General features: G+C 45.4%; 2 protein-coding genes across 4 annotated transcripts; one reads left to right on the top strand and one right to left on the bottom strand.

The window, feature by feature from the left end:
- The first annotated feature begins 1,033 nt into the window (after positions 1–1,033).
- rnf17 (ring finger protein 17) lies at positions 1,034–12,525 on the top strand. Its single transcript, XM_068329764.1, has 38 exons — positions 1,034–1,100; positions 1,657–1,772; positions 2,081–2,178; positions 2,372–2,444; positions 2,757–2,846; positions 2,960–3,063; positions 3,193–3,361; positions 3,447–3,523; positions 3,810–3,884; positions 3,970–4,253; positions 4,344–4,430; positions 4,541–4,699; positions 4,845–5,016; positions 5,223–5,364; positions 5,571–5,758; positions 5,855–5,984; positions 6,061–6,220; positions 6,482–6,597; positions 6,770–6,887; positions 6,966–7,083; positions 7,271–7,525; positions 7,806–7,953; positions 8,048–8,160; positions 8,250–8,340; positions 8,514–8,635; positions 8,979–9,102; positions 9,309–9,420; positions 9,534–9,697; positions 9,812–9,931; positions 10,096–10,176; positions 10,268–10,390; positions 10,475–10,528; positions 10,690–10,800; positions 10,871–10,994; positions 11,087–11,222; positions 11,331–11,517; positions 11,662–11,784; positions 12,403–12,525. The coding sequence occupies exons 1-37, from the start codon at positions 1,034–1,036 to the stop codon at positions 11,755–11,757; spliced, it is 4,704 nt and encodes a 1,567-aa protein (XP_068185865.1). The 3' UTR covers positions 11,758–11,784; positions 12,403–12,525.
- A 215-nt stretch (positions 12,526–12,740) lies between these two features.
- Positions 12,741–20,341, bottom strand: cenpj (centromere protein J). 3 transcript variants are annotated; one of them, XM_068330078.1, is made up of 18 exons: positions 20,246–20,341; positions 19,341–19,741; positions 18,511–18,637; positions 18,230–18,359; positions 18,032–18,125; positions 17,166–17,924; positions 16,168–16,993; positions 15,915–16,047; positions 15,624–15,789; positions 15,400–15,531; positions 15,203–15,313; positions 15,008–15,101; positions 14,758–14,921; positions 14,576–14,665; positions 14,359–14,499; positions 14,196–14,280; positions 13,988–14,108; positions 12,741–13,833 (listed from the first exon to the last, which is right to left on the bottom strand). In XM_068330078.1, the coding sequence occupies exons 2-18, from the start codon at positions 19,710–19,712 to the stop codon at positions 13,641–13,643; spliced, it is 3,738 nt and encodes a 1,245-aa protein (XP_068186179.1). In that variant the 5' UTR covers positions 19,713–19,741; positions 20,246–20,341; the 3' UTR covers positions 12,741–13,640. The 3 variants fall into 3 exon arrangements, with proteins under 3 accessions (XP_068186179.1, XP_068186178.1, XP_068186177.1); XM_068330077.1 differs by having other exon boundaries at positions 14,758–14,918; positions 18,230–18,362; XM_068330076.1 differs by having other exon boundaries at positions 18,230–18,362.
- Between the last annotated feature and the right edge of the window lie 75 nt (positions 20,342–20,416).

Raw genomic sequence — 20,416 nt, forward strand, 5'->3', positions numbered from 1 at the left:
CAAAATTTAAAAACAGGGTGAAACTAAAAACCTAAAACTACAGTTCACAGATGAACACACATTATTAGGAAATATACACATACATGTACAGGCCATCACCTGCAAAGCTTATCCCAGACATTTAAAGACAGATATAACTTGCCATTTTCCAAGCTATATCACTTAGTGTTTATTTCAAATTTTAAAAAAAGAACATGAACCATATTGTTTGCCCTTTTCAAGAGCTCCAAGATGTATTTTTCCACCCGACGGGTGAAATTCCATCATTTGGTAGCGCTCCTGTATCTGTCCCGGTCTTTGGCGCCCCCTAGTGTCCAAAGTAAAGCACCTACAAGTGGGATTGACATAAAACTTCATGACCGGTACTGATGAAAGAAATAATTGATGGGTACTTTCGGTTTGTTTGCTATGGAGCGGTCCCATTCAAACTTTTACAGAATGAAATCTGAGCACAAGAACAACTAATTCAAGGGAAGCACCAATCTGATAGCCCTGAACGCACTTGATTGGGCACGTGGTCATATGGACGTCATCTTTAGCATTAGTTTAATAAGTCTAGTCCACCTGTTAGGCAGCAGGTGGTCCTAAACATGTATTGCTATCTTAAATTACAGACCAGTGAGGACATCATCATGAACATAAATGTATGTACGTTTATGAAATAAGAGAGTCTGATTTGTTTGCTTTGTATTGATCATTGTAGAGAAAAAGAAACGCTATTCCTTAAAAGTTTTCCCAGTGGGTCATGAACGCCACACGTGCCCCACAATGCTGTTCTTAGGTTGTCACTTACATTTCTTACACAATTACGGCTATTTACAGCTTTTACAGTGAGTATAGATGACTAATTTATCGCTTTAATGAACATTTTTTATCTTTAGTAATACAGAACGTAAGAAGCACTCGGTAATGCAGATGATTGTCAATTTTACACGGATAGACGACCATAAACGCGTCTCTGCGGTCACGTGACGAAGTCAAACTCGCACGAGCCCGCTCGAGTGGGACAAGACATTTTAATATAAAAGTAAAGATGGACACGACCGGCAGCCCCGACAATGTTGTTTGCAAGTTGTGTGGAGAGTTGTTCACTCTACCCGGTAGGGTTTTTTATATTCCCTTTTTTTTCTTTAATTCGAGTGCTCCGTTATTCCGAGTTAATTCTGCGTTGTAAAAGTGTCACCGTGCTCGTTAGTAAGTTTTATCATAGCTCGCCCAAAAGCTAGCTAGCAAGTGTCAAAATTTTACATTGTGCTAAAGGCAGCTAATTTAGCGATTTTTATTATTTTTTTGGCAAACCCGTAAAGGTCCAAAAAGTATTTTAGTCTTTCCCTTGGACATCTTTGCAACCCCGTTACTCAGAGCTGATAGAGACCACGTGTGTGCCACATATTTAGTTATAGATTTCCGTATAAGAAATAAAATAAACACTCAATACACTGCATTAATTCCATACTACGCTACTTTTCAAGAAGTTACTGCATATACATTATTTGATTATTAACATTACTTATAAATAAGTTGTTAAAAACTGTATGAACTTACATAAAATATCAGAAGGTCCATTTATTATTTAGTATTATTATTGTTATTATTATTATTACTATTATTTTCCTTATTTTACACTGCAATGATGTCCCTGTCTTTCTTTTTCAGGGGATGATGATGTTGACAGTAACCTCCCACGTCTGCTGTTATGTGGCCACATCTACTGCACTTCTTGCCTTCTATTCATTGAATCTGACCGTGCCATTAGATGTCCTCACTGTGAGGTGAACATAACACTCTTCTTACTCCTTAAGCGACAGAATTATTCACTAAAGCAGATGTTCCACTCACTGGGTTTCCTTTGTTAGGAACTTTTGTGATTTGTTGCATATTTGTCATATAAAGAAGTATTTTGAGTACTGGTGTCTTCAGCAGATGGTGGTTGTAACTTGGTGATATTTATCGTAAGTTATGTGATTGGTCATTAAAGTTTCAGTGTAAAAAGATGTCAAATACATGCAAGTGAATAACTCATTTTCACTACTCATCTATTTTGTAAAGTTTTGATTCAAAAACTAAACCCACTCTGCAGGTTAAGACGACTGTTCCTGAAGGAGGAGTGTGTAGACTTCAAGAAGAGAGCAGAATAATTGGGCTCATCTACACTTCAAGAGTGAATAAGAAAAGAAGGTAAAATTCACTTCTATATGCTAAAGTGAAACGAGCTTCGATGTGCAGTTAGAATGGGTTTTTACTTTGATCAGTACTTTTTTGTATTATTTTAACTTCTAAACAACTTTAACAGGCTTTAAACTTTTAAATAATTTTCACCCTGGGGCATCAATAAAGTTTGATTCTTCTTCTAACTCCTCTGTGGTGGCAGCTCAAAGGTTCACCGAAGGACCAAAACAACGTCACCTGCTGTCATGGATCCTAAAACCAACAAATTAGAAGAGGTATGCTTTGGGTTCTCTTCAGGAACCAGTAAAAGTTTACATGTTGTTTGCAGAGCTGGGAATTCAGAACTAGATCCAAAATTCAGGTATCAAGAACCATTAAAATGTGTCCATTTTGGCATATATGTATATTACAGGGTTAATTTATCCAGGCTGTTTTTTTCTGTATGGAAAGCTACATGACCATTTGTGCAATAAAGTAGTCGCCCTGGATATGAGGAGACCCTACTAGAAAAATCCATGACTGAAGAGAGGGAGTATAATACAACTAAAATTTTCAAATTCAAAAGTTTTGGATTGTGTATTATCTAGACAGCAGATCTCACAAAGATTGAGAATATGTTGGATGAGGCCTTGGCCCGAGGTGCAGAAAATGTTGCTCAGTTGGAACAAATCCGTGAGGTGAGATGTCCAAAAAACTGCACACACCTTGTAAATCATGTCTGCATACAATCATTCCTAAGAAATATGTAATCAAAATTGTTTTTTGAGTGTTTTTCAAATATTCTGTGCAGACTCTGACCAATGGTCTGGTAGAACAATTGTCAAGGGAGAGAGCTCGGTTGACGATGGAGATCTTGGAAGCTACTGATAAAGCTCATGATGCTGTACAAAAGTGGTATGAATGTAAACTGCATTAGCATACTCGTACAGACAAGGCTGTACAATGACATCCAATCTTCATGTCACTCCAATAAACAAGTCTGATTTCATCCATGTTAAATAAAACTAAACTGCTTTGCCTTAGGAAAGATGTGCAGTTAAGTGAGCTGGAGCAGCTGGTGGCAGGATTTCCCACCATCCACATGCAGCTGTTTGATGTCGAAAATAGGATAAAATCCTTTGAGACCGCCATGCAGATGGCAAGACAGATCCGCCGCATCCCATTCCTTGAGCGTTACTGCACCATCGATAAGGTACCACTACAACGTACATGAAATACCCCCAATTAAATGCTTGTAAAATTGTTAAACGTGTCTGTGTGTCATTGGTGGGTGTCAGGTTCTGGAGAGGCTGCTGGTTCCAGTAGATAGGCAGTCTTTCGATCTGAAATGCACGCCTGTGAACACTGGAATAAGGTTAGTCGCATTAGGCCTTGCGTCTGTGGTGTATGTCCTTTTGATCTGTCCTGTCAAATGTTATATGTGCTTGACAAACATGTGCAATATGTCCACAACGCACACTACGTATACCTTTTTATTAGTGTGATTTTTCTGCTGTTCAGCTGCTGTAGAATAAAATAAAACAATGTTAATACAAAATTGACAGAAGACAGTTTGATTCGATGACTCAAATGCAGCCGGATATTTTCAGAATGTAGTTGATAGTATTGATTTTGAATTTGAGTGTGGTTTGATTGTGTAGCTGTGTTTTCAAGTCAGACTGTCAGAACCGCAGCATTTCGTTGTCTCTGAGGATGGAGCAGGGCATCCAAACATGGTGAGTCCATCCGTCAGCACCAGTGCGTCACAAAGAAACTGTTATTTGTGAATATTGTAAGTGTTCCTTTCTGTTCTCCTGTCAGCCTCTCCATGTCTCCAGTCAAAGATCGCCAGTATGGCAACTCCGCCAGGAAGTCCCCCTGGCATTATGTAGAGAAAAGAAAGAGAAAGTACACTTCACCCACTGGCAACAAGCTCCCAAGTCCATACATACAGGACCAGTCAAGCGGTAGAGCTTACATCGGGTTGCCACAGGGGTTCGATCAGAGCCCAGGACCACGTCGAAAGCCTGACCTCTCACTGCAGACCTCAGCCTCAAGTCCAGACGTAATTATCGAAGAGGTTATAGATGAAACAGAAGAGCATGGTGGGTAGATTTTGACTGATCCACCTAAGTAATGTCAGATCCAGTGAAATTTAGTTCAGTCCTTTCTAGTTTTGTACTCTGTCCCTGCAGCGCCCCCACCCACTGGGCTTGAGCTGGCCAGCGACCTATGGAGCATCCACAGGACGAAGCAGGATCATGTTGAAAAGGGGAAAAACAGTAAGGAGACAAAACTAAATGTAGTTAGATTGATGTTGCATACCTAGTTGTCTTACCCCTGCTTACTGTCTTTCCTCCCCTCTCACGTTGTTCTCGCCTCCCTAACATAGGCACCCAGTGGGTGGTGGTGACCCACATTGAGAATCCGAGTCACTTCTACATCCACTATGTGACTGACAGGTGGAAACACCGGGCCTTGTCTAAGAAGATTAATCACTTCTGCAGTGGAAAGAGCTGCTACTTCACTTCCAGTGACACAGTAGACACTGGTATATGTTTAATGTCCAGTCGAAGTTCACTTCGTGTAACAATTGAAGTTACTTTTTTATTTATTTAAGGTTAACAGCGACATTTTCATCCAGTTTATTTTGAGCAGATTGCTGATGTACCAATAGATTGAGTGTTTTTCTCCAGGCTCCCTGATCTTTGTGAAGTGGAAAAAGGACATTTGGTGCAGGGCCACTGTGGTGGAGGTCTCACAGCAGGGGTGTGTAGCGGGTGTGGAGACCTGCCCGATCAGCCAGCTCGCCAGCATCCGGGTCTTCATCTTGGACCACGGCTGTACAGAAACCATCAGCATCCACAGGTACACACACCTTATTTCCATCATGTAATTTGTCAGCATTGAAGTCATGTGACCTTGGTGTCGTTCTTTTATAGCCCAACATTGGATTTATTCCACACTTGTGGTCTTCATTTGTTGAAATTATCGCCATTAGCTTTTATTAATACAGAGGGTTTTTGTGATATTATCCCACTGCGTCCTCCACTCCTGTCCACCGCCTTTACCAGTGAGGGAGGGGACACCAGATTTTCACTGAAGACTGTGAACAACCAACTGAGGAAGGTGGGAAAGTTGCTGAATGTGTCGTTGCAGCACTTTGCTCCTCAGGCTGTCAGATGTTCCCTCAAGGACCTGGTTCCTTATGAACCGGTAAGGGTGAGACGTGACGACTCATGACTTCTGTTTTGGTTTTATTTCTCTTTAGGACTTCAGATCACAGATTACCCCAACATATCATTATTGTTTGTTTTTGTGTCTTAATTTTTCTTTATATCTTTGCATTTTTCATTTCTAATGCTGCATGGTTTTTGCTCTGTGTTGTGTTTAAACTACATGGAAGTGTATCTTTTATTCAGACAAAGGGTTGGAGTGAAGAGGCACAGGTGGAGTTCCAGAATGTGGTTGGCTCTGTGGTGGTGGAGATGGAACTTCTGGGTCAGGACAGAGATTATGTGTTGGTGGACCTGAAGAAAGCCTCCAAGAGCCCGTGCAGCAATGTTCCTTACTCAGTCAGAGGGCACCTGATTTTGGTCAAAGTGGCCAGGTACCAGGAAACATTTAATCTGGTGTAATTGAACAAAGAAGGACCAAATGACTTCTCCTGAAGTGTTCTAACCCTCGCTGTGCTCTTTTAACAAAGGTTTAACTGGGCAGGGACTTTGGGCAGGGAGCCCCTTATGTACTACCCCCCAGTCCGTCCCACAATCGGTACAGAGCTTAAGGCTGTGGTGTCTCACATCAACAACCCTGCTGACTTCTACTTACAGCTGGTATTAAACACATACACTATGTATAATACGCTTAAACAAGGTGTGAATGTTTTCTCACCCCCACCTCCTCCACCAGGTTGACACCATGGAGTTCTTGTTACTCTCAACCGAAGTCCAGGAATGTTACAAGGACACAGTGGCTGGAGACGATGACCTCAGCGTCGACTATCCCATCATAGGACAGGCTTACGTCGCCCGCTACGGTGACGTGTCATGGTACAGGGCTCAGGTCGTAGGTGAGCATTTGTGTGCGTGCGTGTGTGTGTGTGTGTGTGTGTGTGTGTGTGTGTGTGTACCAGTTCATGTTAATGTCTGCTTTTTGATTAATGTTAGATTGAACAGATAACCAATGATCACAATGTTGGCTGAACACAACGTAGTTTTCTCAAACCGTTACAGAGACTGTCAAAGTCAGTTGCATTCTGTTGCTCTTACAAATGTGGCTGCATTTGTGTGTGGGTGTGTGTATGGGTGTGTGTGGGCGTGTGTGTGTGTAGGTCTTCCAGGAGACGGAAAGGTGAAGGTGTTTTATGTGGACTTTGGCAGTGAGAACATCGTGTCAGTCAGTGACTTGAGGAAGATCCCGGATCAGTTCTCTGCCCTTCCCTGCATGGTGAGAACATTGTTTAATTGATCACCCAATATCAAGTTTTACTTCTGTAATCAGAAGTCATCAAAGTCTGTTGACGTGATCCTAAACTGTTCATATGTTCCATATGAATAGATAGGAAACAATATTAACATTGTTTTACTTAAGTCCTGAGTTGTGTTAACTTGTCTCCAAGGCGATCCACTGCCGTTTGTCGGATTTAAGGCCTCTGGATGGAGAGACCTGGACTGAAGAGTGCACCAGTAGATTCATCAGCTTGACTCTGAATGAACTGGTCACAGTTGTGGTTACAGGTACAACCAACTCCAGGCGCTCACTGTCCAAACTGTACTGTTTTTTGTGTTATGTCATTATTTTTGTGTCTCATCCAGAGTCTGTTTCTGAGACTGAGCCTCTGCCTGTCAGAGTTTTTGAGAGCAGCTTGTACGGACCGGTGTCCAACATAGCTGCACTGCTGGTCAAAGAGGACCTGGCCTACTTCAAAAAGAAGTAAGACTGTAGATCAGATCCATTGGGACACATTAGAACCAGGACTGAGAAATAATGAGAAAAAGCGATGGTAAATTATGTAATACAGGCATTTAAAATGTACAGGTAGTTCCCTAAACCATGAACAGCTGCAGCACTCACAAAAGCACATACAGTATGTCTATCAGTTTTCCCTTGCTTCCTGCAGATCTGACTCTAAGGATGACTTATTCATGGTTGGAGACGATAATTCTACTGAATGGGATCCTCCTCTTGAGCTTGGTTCGGGCCTGGAGGGGAAAGATGCCACAAATGGAGAGCAGGAAGAGGATGTGTTTCAGCCTCTCCTGACGCTTCCCACCCAAGTCAAAGACCTTAAAGACCTGGAAGTCAGAGTCAGTCACGTCAACTCACCCAGCAGCTTCTACGTCCAGCTCACCCAGTACGATGTTCATCTTAAAAGGTCAGAGGCAACAGATGCATGGCGAAAGAAATGCAGGACAGTTGTCTGAAAGCCTATTCGCTCAGCGCTAGTATTTACGAGATGCGCTTGAACGCCCCATCACGTGAACAGCGGATGCAACGCGCCACTAATGTGTTCTACAACAGTGTTTAGCAGAAGTGTGATTAAATGCCTCCCCCTTGAAACCATAACACTGTACTTTGTCCTGTATGGAAGGTGGAGGTGGATCATTGGTTTGAATTTGTGTGCTTATAGCCAACATCTTATTATTGTGTTTCAGGATGTGTGAGCTGGTGAAGCAGAAGTGTGCAGGTGTGCAGCCAAGCGATAAGGCGTGGAAAGCGGGCATGTACTGTAGTGCTTACATTGACAGCGTTTGGGAGAGGGGACAGATTTGCTCTGATGTCACGCCCGGCGAGGAAGCAGAGGTAGGAAGACCTGTTTCAAACTATTTTACCATGTATTAAAAGCCATCATCAGACAACATCACTGCTTTGTCTTCCTGTGTTTGTTCACTGCAAGGTCATGCGCTGTGACCATGGAAACAAGGTGAAGGTCCCTGTCAGCGACTTGCGACCGCTGCCATCATCCTTGATGGGCTCATTTGCGTTGGAGTGTACTCTCACTAACATCAGGTGATATTCACACATCAAAAATAAAATCATTGTCCGTGCTTTTCACTTCTTTGTCACTCATCTTCATCACTCTGCATCTTCTTTCTCAGGCCAGCTGGAGGTCAATCCACCTGGACAGCTACAGCCTGTGATTTCATCTCTTGCTACCTGGACAGAGCTTCAGCCATCATGACCATCAAGGTTTTCTCTTAATTTCCTCATGACCTAATTTCTTTGTCATCATTTGTTCTTTGTCTTCGAGGTATCCTCCTCCTGTTGTTACACTCAGTGCTCTCTCCTGTGTGCTTCTTTGCTTTGTCTCCACCATGATGACCTACTTTCTGCACGTCTTTCTGTCCTGTCTTGTCCTCTAGGAGTTGACAGATGAGCGTCCGGTACCCGTCACGTTCCTGTGCACCAAAAGCATGGGACAGTTGATCAGTGTTGCAGATTTTCTGGTTGGCAATGGACTCGCTCTCAGAGAAAGACAACCAAGGTCTTTGTTTTGTCTCGTGCATGGAAATGTGTGATGGTATTTAAACTTTGACATGCTGTCGAGCGATTGGCTATCAGGAGAACGTGACGAGCTGTGATTAGATAAATGGACGATGAGTGCTTAAGTCCCCACCCCCACACCTCTAAGAGCCACTGCTCTTAGCTCAGGCTGCATTTGTAAATAAGAACCTGTTCTGAATTGCTTGCCTGGTTAAATAAAGGTTAAATAAAAATAAAATAAATTAAGTCTAACATAGTGGGAAAGTGCACAGAGATATAGTCTTCCTGTCCAAATCGTCTCTAAGCTTCATTTTTCTGTTTAAACTGTTCCCGTCTCTTTGCAGAGATGCTGATGTTCATCTTTCCCCCAAAATCGATGTTCAGACTCCTGTGAGAGAGAGACAGACCAATGGACACAAACAACACCCTCCAAAACCATACACCCGGATTATTATATCTGCTGAGAAGGTGATGACACGCTCATCCTGTTTGATCCACTTTGATTTTTTTAGAGGTGTGTTGATGCGTCATAAATGCATCACGTAATGCACACCGTGTGACTGTGGAATTCAGTTTCAGCATTTACCTGATCCCATAGCAGCATCGCCTGTTTTACAACAAAGTAAAACCTGAAAATATATGTGGAAAAATTCAATGCTTCAATTCAATCGTAGGTGAAGACCCAGATGTATCAGCCCCCGGAGCTGCCCTGCCTTGGTCACATCCAAGCGTGCGTCACTGCCATCGGGGAGGACGGCATCGTTTACGTGAGATCAAAGAACACAGGTGACTTTTTCTGATTCAGACCTTACCTCTGTCCGTCAGGGACGTATGAAGAGCCGGACCAAAGGCGGGGGGGCTTTATGGTGGGACTAACTAGAACCTCCTGTGTGTGTCAGGGAGTCAGCTGGAGCAGCTCATTGAGAATATTCAGCAGCATATGAAGACGTTACCCAGACCGAAGCCGTACACCTGGAAGACGGTCCATGGCTGCGCCATCATGGGACTGGATATGATGTGGTATCGAGGACACGTGCTGGAGGTCCAGGGAGGAAATCTCAAGGTGAAGGAGAGGCACACACACACAAACAAGTTGTTACCAAGGTTCTCTAACCAGGACACGCTTTTGTCTAACAATACCGAACACGGTGTTGGTGTGTGTTTTTGTGTGAACCAGATCCAGTACGTGGACTCCGGCCTGGTGGAGAGCATCCCAATGGTCCACGTTTACCCCAGGCTGCTATGTGAAGAAGTTCCACAGCTCAGTGTGCCCTGCCAGCTGCACAACATCACCCCCGTAAGAGTCTGTGTGCATCCTAATAGTGTTTGTAATTTGGAACAAAATATTCTGAATTACATCTAAATAGGGCGAGCATTCCATGTCACGCATGTTTGTACCATAGCCTGGAGGTAACGAATCGGATGCTTCCTCTACAGCGGGACTCTTGTGTTTCTCTTCAGATGGGCAATCGGTGGCAGCGGGATGCCTTGGCCTTGATGGAGGAGCTGCTGTTGAAGCGCTGTTTGGACATTCAAGTCATGGTGAAATTAAAATTCTTAATGTGCAAGTCTTGTTTCACGCATGGGATACACCTGCTGACCTCTGGGATGACCTCTGGGATGTGTCCGGCAGGAGCTGCCGTCTGACCCCAGGGGAACCGTCACCGTTCAGATCTTCCTGGATGGCCTGAGCCTCAGCCGGATCCTGTGTCACCATGGACATGGTTTCGTGGAGGGATCGGTGTCGCCACAGACGGTCAGCATCCTTCTGTGTTGCGTTCAGGTTCCCAGGTTGAAGTGGTTCCTCTTAGAATCAAGTAATGTGTGCGTTTCTCCACAGGGACACTCGGTCATGACTCCTGAATGCTTAGACAACTATGATATCTATACTGAGGTACAGTAACTAGAATTTAGTAAAATAAATTCCTAAATGTTGAGCTTTTATTCAAATGAGGATCCCATGGTTGATTTCCAGTCTTTTTAAGTCTTTAATTTGGTCTTTAAAGATATGTCATGGTGAGTTCATCTTAACAGATGCAGAAGTTGTGTCTCCAGGGTCTGAGTTTGCCAGAGGAGCCGACACTGGGGCCCTACATCAACCCAATCCTTCCAAAGACGGGCAAGAAGTTCCAAGTGAGGGTCAAGCACCTGGTGACCCCCAACGAGGTAGCTACCTGCCAGAGTGGCTCTGAAGAGATGATGCTTGAAAAGAGATTCACGTTCTGTCTCTTGGTAGTTGTTCCTGTGGCGCTGGGATGAAACGGCAGATCTGAAGGTGGATGGTGAGACGCTCAATGAGGCGCTGACCAGAATTACTGAAGACCCCACCAGGCTCTCACCACTCACCAATTTCCCTCAAGGTAACGAGTCACTTTGTAGACAGCATTCTTGACTGACCTGGTGTGAAAAATATTCTCACTGCAACCTGAAGCCTCATGCTTGTGGTTTCCAGGCGGTCCGTGTCTGGCCAAATACAGCGATGGGAAATACTACCGAGCAAAACTGATGGAGTTCACCAGCATCGAGCCCGTCAGGGTCATGGTCCAACACGTGGACTTTGGCTCCGATGACATCCTGCCAACTAGCCAGTACGGACTTTTCCTCACATAAGGAACTGAAGCTTGTAAACAGTTTGTCATCTCAGGATGTAAATGTAAGTTTTCTGTTCCGCCCCATGTACCGTTATTTCCTGTTAGGATACGTCAGATACCGGCTGAGCTGCTAGCGTTCCCATTAGAAGTGATGAAGGCCAAAGTGGTCGGCTTCAAGCCTCCCAGTTTCAGCAGCGAAGACGACGTCTTGCCCTACAGCCCCGAGTGGAGCGTGATGGCTGCGATGGAAATGATGACGCTGTTACACAACAACGTGACTGCGCTGGTTGTGGTGAGTTTGAATTAAACCTTTCAGTCTCCTGATGATGGATCCTCAGCCTTTCATACATTTTCTTACCTCCTTAAACATGAACTCAGTTGCTTTGAATCCTGCCTGTATTTTATTCGTCTTTATGTACCGATTGGGTTGGTTCAGGCCCGGGACCCAGAGCTCACGGTGCTGCTGTACAACCAAGATGGAGAGTTGATCCACATGTCGCTGGTTCGCAGTGGATTAGCTGAGCTGGAATGAGGAAGAGCCTCAACCTGTGGGATGAGTGTGAGTTCACATCATTAGTGAACATTTATTGTATTGCTGATAAATAATCCGAGGGGAGGGGATTCATAAAGGGATGATTGTGACGTACTTTTTCCCTGTTCAGTGGCATTTTATGCATACAGGTTTACTTATATATAAAAAAAAATTTTTTATTTATACTGATTATAACCCCCGCATAGAAATTAGTAGCACACTCTAGTTAGTTCAAATCAAATCATGCATACATATATGTGTACAGGATGAATACACAAACACTCTCAGGGGGCTTTGTACGCATGTAGAGGGAGGTAGAGTGGCGGGCAGCATCTTTATTGGTGCGCCCCAAATGAGCAACTCGTAGGCGCCGTCTCTGCAGTACTCCGGAGGTGAGCTGACACCTCCCACTGTCAGCTCACATCCGGGTGTTCTTTTTGGGCGGGAGCGGGAATCGAACGCCGATCTTTGAAACATTGGACGACCCGCTCTACCGTGCGCCCTACCACTGAGCCACTGCCGTCCCCACATTGATGACACTGTTAATGAAGTTTTTACTGTGCTGCAGTAAAACCAGCTGAGTCTTAGAGGCCTTGAACTTTCTGGACCTGCTGCTGATCATTTCCCCATCTTGTTTTTCTCCAGATTTCAGATGTGAAGAGAACATCGTTTTACCCTGTTGGGCTGTTTGACTGCTTTTATTTCCAGCAGATTTACTTGTAGTTCAGTTGCGTTGAGTTCAACAGGGAATTTTGTGTTCCAGTCGTGTGACAGTTTGTGTTTGACTGCATGACGGTCATAATAAAAATCCCATATGTTCTGATGTCTCTGCTGTATGTTCTTGTAAATAAATACGCTGCCGCTTGAGGTCAGGTTAAGTTTCCTCAGACATAGCACCAGTTAGGCTTTGACACCTGACAGTTGTGTTCATTTGGTGTGTGGTTTATTAAAGATTAGGAGAAAGCGATGGGTTTACGGGTCAAAGCTGGCTTTAATAAGATGTTCAGACTAGCAGAATCCTGCTGCACTGTTGTACCAAAGCAACAATAATTTAAACAATCCAAAAAAAAAAAAATACACAGCTCAGAAAAAATCCAAGTCAGAAAATTAATAAATATGTAACATTTTTACAAACTGAAAACCTTTTGAAGGCCACTCAGAACATCACAATTACAGGGTGGTGCTGCTGGGAGACAGCGTCAAAGAGGCCGGTGAGCGAAAGGGGCTCAACGTTGGACCAGATCCTGGAGGCTGACCAGAAGCTTCCAATCATGTCCTCCATCAAGGTCCATCTCAATTCACAGCGAGTCCAGCAACCCAAAAAACTGAGGAGAGCTGACCATCAACCAGCTGAGATCAGAACCCGAATCCCTGAGGCACCAGTTCAACCAGCCAATGAAAGGAGACCGCTGTAGTGACATAGCCCAACCCTTCACCCACAGCACTGCTACTTCCTGCTAGGTTATTGATTCCTATTTGCATATTTTTGAATGACTAACTAGAGCTGCTAATAAATAATTAAAAGGATAAAAACAAGGCGACATGAGTCACAGACAGTTGTGAAACGCGGTTACAGTTCATTGCCATGCTGATCACAGCTTCATGTGGAAGTCTTCAGCTCTTCACGCAGAAGACACCAGGGCAAACTCCAGCAGGAGAAGCACATGTACTTGGAATTAAACAGCCGTTATGTCCACTACCTCCAGGGTTTGCCCTTTACCATGTTGGTGTCCTGAAATGGAGTAACATCACTAAACTGCTCTGTGATGAAAGTCAGTTGGGGCGTCACTGTGTCATACAAAATCATATGACAACCATTAAAAAAAGCTCCATTGTGCTTCAATCCTAGTGTTCCTAACAGTTTGCTGTGAGGCTCCATGTTCCTACACCCTGTTGTCCACGATGACGTTGCCGTCCTTGTCTTTGATCCTGAGCCTTCCGGTGGGGTAGCGGGTTTCCTGCCGGCCATCGGTGTAGACCGTCTTACAGGTACCGTCCGGATACTCCCTCCTCTTGTAGTCGGGCGTGTGAACCTCCTTCTGGCCTGTGTTGAAATGAATCTCCTTGGTGCCGTCCCTAAGAGGCGACACATTCACACCCAGTTAGTTTTCCTCGAAGGAAAATACATATCCTCTCATCATACACGTGTAGAAAAATCACATCAGTGATTGGTTGAGTAGCACTCACTCGTTAACAAATATGAACAGTCGGAGTTGTGGTCTTTACTTACGGGTTGACCTGTATGATGGTCCCGTCTGTCAGAACGCTCTCCTCCCTCCCGTCGGGGTACAAGTTTTTGACAGTCTGGTCTGGGAAAGTGATTTCCTTGCGACCGTCTGGGAAAAGCCTCTCTGGAGCAGAAACAACGTCGATGTGCATTCTGGAGTCATAATCACGGGTTTTACACAAATATTGTCAGAGTGATTGTCTGGCCTCACCAGTCTGATTATTGGGGAAATGCAGGACCTCTGTGGCATCGGGGTAGGTGATGTGTGTTGTCTGGGCCTCAGCGTAGTAGTAGATCTGAACACGAGAAGCACAGGTTTGACATCTGCAGCAGATGTCACAGATTCCACACAGAGACCCAAACCAACCACTCACCACTCTCTGGTCGGCCATGATCTGTTTGGTGTCTCCGTTGAAGAAGGTGACTTTGACGGTCTGTCCATCGGCTGAAACCTCCTTCCTGGTTCCGTTGGGGAAGGAGATAAGGCGATCGCCACCGGCCAGAACCTTTTCAATCTGGCAGGAATCACAACCAGAACTCCATCAGTGCCTCCTTAACAAAAATCACCCGAGAGGCTGTCCAACTTCTCACCTTCCCATCGGGGTGTGTGATGACCTCCAGAACGGATTCTGACTCTTCGGTTTTGCTGCTCTCTGGTTCTTTTGGCAGAGATTCCATTTCCTGTATTATGAAAACAAGACGTTGGACACAACACTTATTGGAATCGGAGGTCGTGCTGCAGTTCCTCTCTAGATACATGACAGACGTCTTACTGGGAGGCAGCTCTGTGAGGATTCCTGGTTCTGTTCTTTGTCCTGGTTCCTGCTGGGAGGCATTAACTTCTCCTCTGTCTTTTTGTCAGGTAATGAGGAAGAAGATTGGAATGAGGAAGAGCAGCTCAGCCTCGATGGCTTCTTCAGGCTGCTTTTTATCCCTGCTGACATTAACACACAGTCAGCTATCATAAATGTTCATGTGGTGAGGGCCGGCTGGACTGTGTTCTAGTGTGGATGGAAACCAGACCTGCACCCTGACTGCTGTCCTGGGACGTCCTTCTAGGGGCGCTTGTGTTGGTCTTTGGGGGGCTGCTGCTGCTTCCTCTGGAGTCAAGAGGACTCTGAAAGTAAGGAGGAAGAGGTAGGAGTTATTCTAACGCTAACAAAGGTCTACATGTTGAGGCTGAATGCAACCCATAGCAAATAGTAGGAACAAGCTCACAGCGAATTTTACTCCTTTGGTCACAACTGACAGGCTGTTGAGATTTCTGGGAGCGTCTCTCTTTTCTTTGTCGTTCCACGTGTTCAGGCGGAGCTTTTCCATCATGTGAATCTGAATTTTATCATAAATTTGAAAGCATTGACACATGTGTAGCAGACACTGTCGGTTGTCAATGAGGTGGTCAGTCAGGTGGGTACCTCCTCCTGAAGAGAGGAGTTCTCCTGCCTGAGGGTGTCGATCTGCTGCCGCATTCGGCCCTGAGCAGCGGCCCAGCGGCTCTCCTTCCCCCTCAGCTCCTCCTGCAGCGAGTTCAGCTGCTGCTTCAATGCCTGGTGGGGGGAAGAGGACAGATTCAAAGGGATCATCCTCTGACTGGTGATTCTAAACACTTGAATTGCTGATATGGTGAAGGCGGCGTCACCTGGATTTCCTCCCGTTCCTTCTTGTCGGGCATGGCTCTGACAGCCGATGCGTGCTTCTCAAACAGTTTGCGCTCCTTCTGAAGTTTTTTGTTCTCCTCTTTCTTGTATTCCTCAAATTTGGCCAGCTGGTCCGCTTTCAGCTGCTCAAACTCCAAACGGTCTTTCCTGTAAGAACGCAGCAAGAACAAGATGTTGCCATGGCAGTAACTTAGAGGATATTTTCGATTTAATTTTACAATCATAACAACCTGTTGTTAATTCACTCAACTGGGAAGAAAAATGTTAATCACCTGAGACGTTCTTGCTGCAACTCATTCTCCTGCCTGAGTTTGATGAGGGCGGCGTTCTCCTTCTTGAACCTCTCAATCTCAATCTCCAGTTCCACCAGTCTCTCTCTCAGGAGTTTGGACTGAACCTGCTGGCCTGGGGAGGAAGAACCAAACAGACACGACTGTAAATCCTCCCCGTTGTCTCTATGACACCTGGCTTCTCATCTGACAGTAAAAACACGAACAATAAACGTGACATTTAACGTTCATCCACCTGTTTCCACCTCTGGCCTTTTGGACTCCAGTGCAGCAGCAGAACTGGGTGGATGAAGAGGTGCATTCTGGGTCTTCGGCTTAAGCGAAGGGAACAAGCGAGTCATGAGCTGAGAGGCAGGGGGAGGAGAAGGAGGACCTGGCTCCTGATTGGCTGAACTAACAACCGTATCCTTCTCCAGCTCCGTGGCTTTGTTCACCGCTACCTTCCTCACCAGAGTCCGCTTCCTGGGAGAGATTCCACTGGCTGCCTCTGTGCAAATTCCACCCCCGTCATCCGATAGCTCGATCGCAGTGTCGTCCACGTCGTTCCATGTGTCATTGTCGTCAAACACGACTCTGTCTCGCTGCCCGTCTTTGTCCTCTGTAAACGTGGATTCGTCAGCATCACTGAAGACGCCATCGCTCTCTCTGTCTCCAGCTGCTGCCGCGTGAGACGCCGGATCCCTGCAGCCATCCTCGTCCTGATACGAGCGCTTGTCATACGGTGGGTTCACGTGAGCAGGAAAACAGGTGGTAGCAAATAAAAGTTGTTTTACTTCCGCTTCACGGTCTTCACATTCCGAGCCGCTCAAGGATGAAATATCAGAGATCCCATGCTCCTCTTCTCTCCCACTCTCTTCCTCCTCGTTTTCACTGATGCTCACTTTGTTCTTGAGTGTGTCGTCTCTTACCACAAATGCTTCCGAGTTCATGGACCTGCTTTTACAAGTATCAACACTACTGCCCCTACCAGGTCCACCTTTAGGAGGTGACTTTATGGGGGTGGAGGAGAGCCGTCGTGGGTGGAGGCCCCTGGCGGCCTTTATCTGGTCCATCTGGAGAACCTGCAAGTGCAGAACAATCGTGGAAATGACATGGCTTTAGAGACAGCAGGTCAAAAATAATGGGACAATACTGGGAATAAACCCCACTGAAAGCAGATCAGGTGGATGGAGAATGAAGGAAAAGGTGTAAAGAAGTTCTGAAACCCCAGACCATTAGAGTTGAATAAATCACCTTCATGACAAAAGACGAGTTGGATGAGAAGGACAGCTCCTCAGCTGCTTGCTCCAGCAGCTCAAACTCTCCCAGCTCCATGCTTTCCAACCGCTGATCACAATCCCAGCGCCGGAGTTTCTCCTGGAACGACACCTCTAAGGAATCCTGTGGACCTCCCTCTCCTCCTCCTGATTGTACTCTCCATCCTTTCTCTCTAGCTGTATCACTACCAACTTTCTCCGGCTGCGTTACCATGCCAACCCGCTTGGCTACAGGGTTTTCTTGCGTGTTGTGATCAGGGTTCCACGCGGCCGGAGGCGACAGAGCCACTATCCTGTTACCCTGCTCCTTTATGTGCCTTAAAACCGGTGGATGCTTGTTTTGTTTCCCCTCTGGATCCCTTTGAATCCACTCAGATCCGTCTGTGTTCTGTCTTTGATGACTACCCAAAACCTTTGTCCGAGCTCCTTTACTCACAACGCTGATGTCACGAGGTGCCACATTGATACCTCTCAGTTGGTTTTCCTTGTTGAGTGTGGCAGTTTTGCGCTGGACGGGAAGCCGCGGGACACCGTCCCTGTTTCCTCTCAAGATGGCTGTGGGCTCAGAGTGGCTGCGAGAGATCACGTGAGTCTGCGGTTGAGGGGTCGGATCCTTCCTCGCCTCCGCTTTCGGTGGCAAAGCTTTGCGATTGCTGGTAAATCTTGAGAGACCCTCCCCTCGCTTCAGAAAAGCCCTCTTAGGTGGGGCCTGCGCAGCTTCACCTCCATCTTGGCCCTGTTCAAGTCAGAAAGCTCATTGTAAATGTGATGTGAATTCTGACATTTGTTTACAATATTTTTTCTATATCTTTTTGAATGAAGGCCCTTGTTTTATACTCTGACCTGTTGTTGCTGGGCAGACTTCAGCCTCTGCTCCTCCAGCCTCAGTTGCTCCTCCAGCAACTCCTCAAATGTCTTCATCTGACCCCCGATAGGTCTGACACACCCAAACAAGTTTGTCAGGAAACACGATTAAACAATCCACTAAACGTAAGAGCTACACTGGCATGTCTGTCTACAATATTGGAATATGGCATTTACCTCTCATGTAGGATCTCATTTTCTGTTCTGTCGTCTTCAGTCAGCTCAGCTTCAGGAATTGGTGTTAATGTGTCTCTACTCTCATGACCCTCTGGATTAACACTCTGCTCCTGATCATCTTCTCTGGAGTCTTCTGCACGAAATATTATCATTATTTCTGTCCACAGTCATGTCAACGACCCACCGATCAAGGGTCAACTTCAGGCTGCATTGTCATCAGTCAAACCCAGGAAGCATAAAACTGCAGATCTGCAGTTCCCCTGCTACATTCCCAAGCTTACCTTCCGTGCAGTCCTGGAATTGATTCATCACTCCCAGCAGCTTCTGGTGCTCCTCCTGAAGGCGAATCAGCTCCTCCAGCTGGTGGGCTTTCAGCTGCTCCTGCATGTGCTGCTGCCATTTCCTCAGCTGCACAAACACACAGAGTCATAAAGAAGTTCAGTTTAAAATACCTGTTCATAATAATAGAGCAACATTGTCTATTAATAGTCCGAAACTGTAAATTAACTGGAACGTTAACATATGAATTTAGTGGAGTAGATGAGAACCTCAGAACTGCTTGTGAATGTAGGACTGGAGTTTGTTGTACAAATTGGTCAAATTCCATCACTTTCTAAATTTTGACATTAAGATTTTCATGTAAATTAATATCAGTTTTAACTATCGGTAATCGATGGATTACTATCCTATCACTGACAAAAACATCCCTGCCTCACAACACCGCAATTTTTTTCTTTGTGTTTTCCAACACTCACACTTATTCCCGGCTGCCCACCCCTGGCTGTACACCAAACACACTGATGAGTTAACAAATTGAAAGCGCTGACTGGCTTGCATGCACACATTTCTGTCACTATTTCAGTCCTTCCTCACATAAATAGCCTTCTGAGAAATATACTAATAATAGAAAGGAGAGGCAAAGTGTGTGTGCGTGTGTGTGTGTGTGTGTGTGTAGCAGTGACAGGAACAAATTCACACACAAATCAGATTTTTAGACTGCTGTGGTTCTACATTTTGTATCTTAAAGTGTAATGTGAATATTGTTTGTCCCGTCATCATTCATGAATTTGTTGTTCACAACCACATCATGAAGAGAAAGGATGGTTTTTACCTCTTCTAATTTCATCATTAGAGGCAGATCTTGTGATTTGTGTGATTTGCTCGCCATCCCATCCGAACTGTCCAATTCTCCATCGGGATGAATCCGAGCTCCAGAGTCCGGAGCGGCCCCATCTCCTCCAGGTGACCGGGCGGATCCATCCACAACAAGGCAGCTGCTGTCAGCCGAGGCGGGCAGAGGGGCGAAGCTGGAGTTAAATGAGTCATCTGGCCCCACAGGAGGAGACCCCACGGCGGAGGTGTGCCGCAGGGAGCCAGCCAAGTCCATGCGGGGGTCGAGGATCACTCCGGCCCTGGTGCTGCTTGGCAAGAAGCGTGCCAAGAAGCCTTCCTGGGAGAACTGAATCCCGGCTGGAGATGACATGCTGACCACGCTGTCTCACACCGGGCTCGCTAATCCGGGATGAGATTAGAGACAGGTTAAAAGTTAATCACGCCCTGAATAAACACGATCGAAAACACGCACTGGATGATGCCCAGGGGAGAGGAAACCATATATGGGAGTAGCCGCTTCACATGTAAACAACATTAGCTATTCTTATGGCGGTTCTTCGTTTAAACGTTACACGTCGGCTAAAGCGTCGGCTTTAAATGGATGTTTGCGTAGCAACAGCGAACTAGTAGCTAAATCAGAACTGCTTCTCAAAAAGCACATCTGAACCTCCGCCATCGTGGGAGCGTTCCTGACACACAGCTAACGATTTTTTATTTTTTTGGCTAATAACGATAATTAATTTGGCATGACGTCATTAGATTTCTGATTTACAGTGTCCCCGAGTGTCACTTGTGAAACTGAATTCCACTCGTCATACACATTTTATGTGAGTTATAGCGTTGTAAAGAAGCAGAGACGTTCGCTCGATACATAACAAAGTGTCACAAACACATATGATTTACCTGTGACCGGCGAAAAACAGCGATACTGAAGTGAAATGCAGCGTTATAGAAACATAACAGACAAGTTTCAAAGCCTGCCGCCATATCAAAACAAAACCCGCGAGAGCGCCACTGTAATCCAGTGTTGCATTATGGGTAATGTAGGACAACTGTCTTTTTTTTAATACAGTT

This window comes from Antennarius striatus, chromosome 12 (assembly GCF_040054535.1).
Source record: "Antennarius striatus isolate MH-2024 chromosome 12, ASM4005453v1, whole genome shotgun sequence".
In the NCBI taxonomy this organism is placed as follows: Eukaryota; Metazoa; Chordata; class Actinopteri; order Lophiiformes; family Antennariidae; genus Antennarius; species Antennarius striatus.

Bases quoted from the DNA above. Each gene is read 5' to 3' on its own strand.
- cenpj (XM_068330076.1), bottom strand. From the start codon at position 19,712: ATGTCATCTCCAGCCGGGATTCAGTTCTCCCAGGAAGGCTTCTTGGCA. The intron at 18,638-19,340 runs GTAAAAACCATC...GTGTTTGTGCAG, and splicing joins TAATGATGAAATTAGAAGAG to CTGAGGAAATGGCAGCAGCA. The intron at 16,994-17,165 runs GTGATTTATTCA...CTGCACTTGCAG, and splicing joins ACTCGTCTTTTGTCATGAAG to GTTCTCCAGATGGACCAGAT.
- rnf17 (XM_068329764.1), top strand. From the start codon at position 1,034: ATGGACACGACCGGCAGCCCCGACAATGTTGTTTGCAAGTTGTGTGGA. The intron at 9,103-9,308 runs GTGATGACACGC...ATTCAATCGTAG, and splicing joins TTATTATATCTGCTGAGAAG to GTGAAGACCCAGATGTATCA. The intron at 10,177-10,267 runs GTGAAATTAAAA...TGTGTCCGGCAG, and splicing joins GTTTGGACATTCAAGTCATG to GAGCTGCCGTCTGACCCCAG.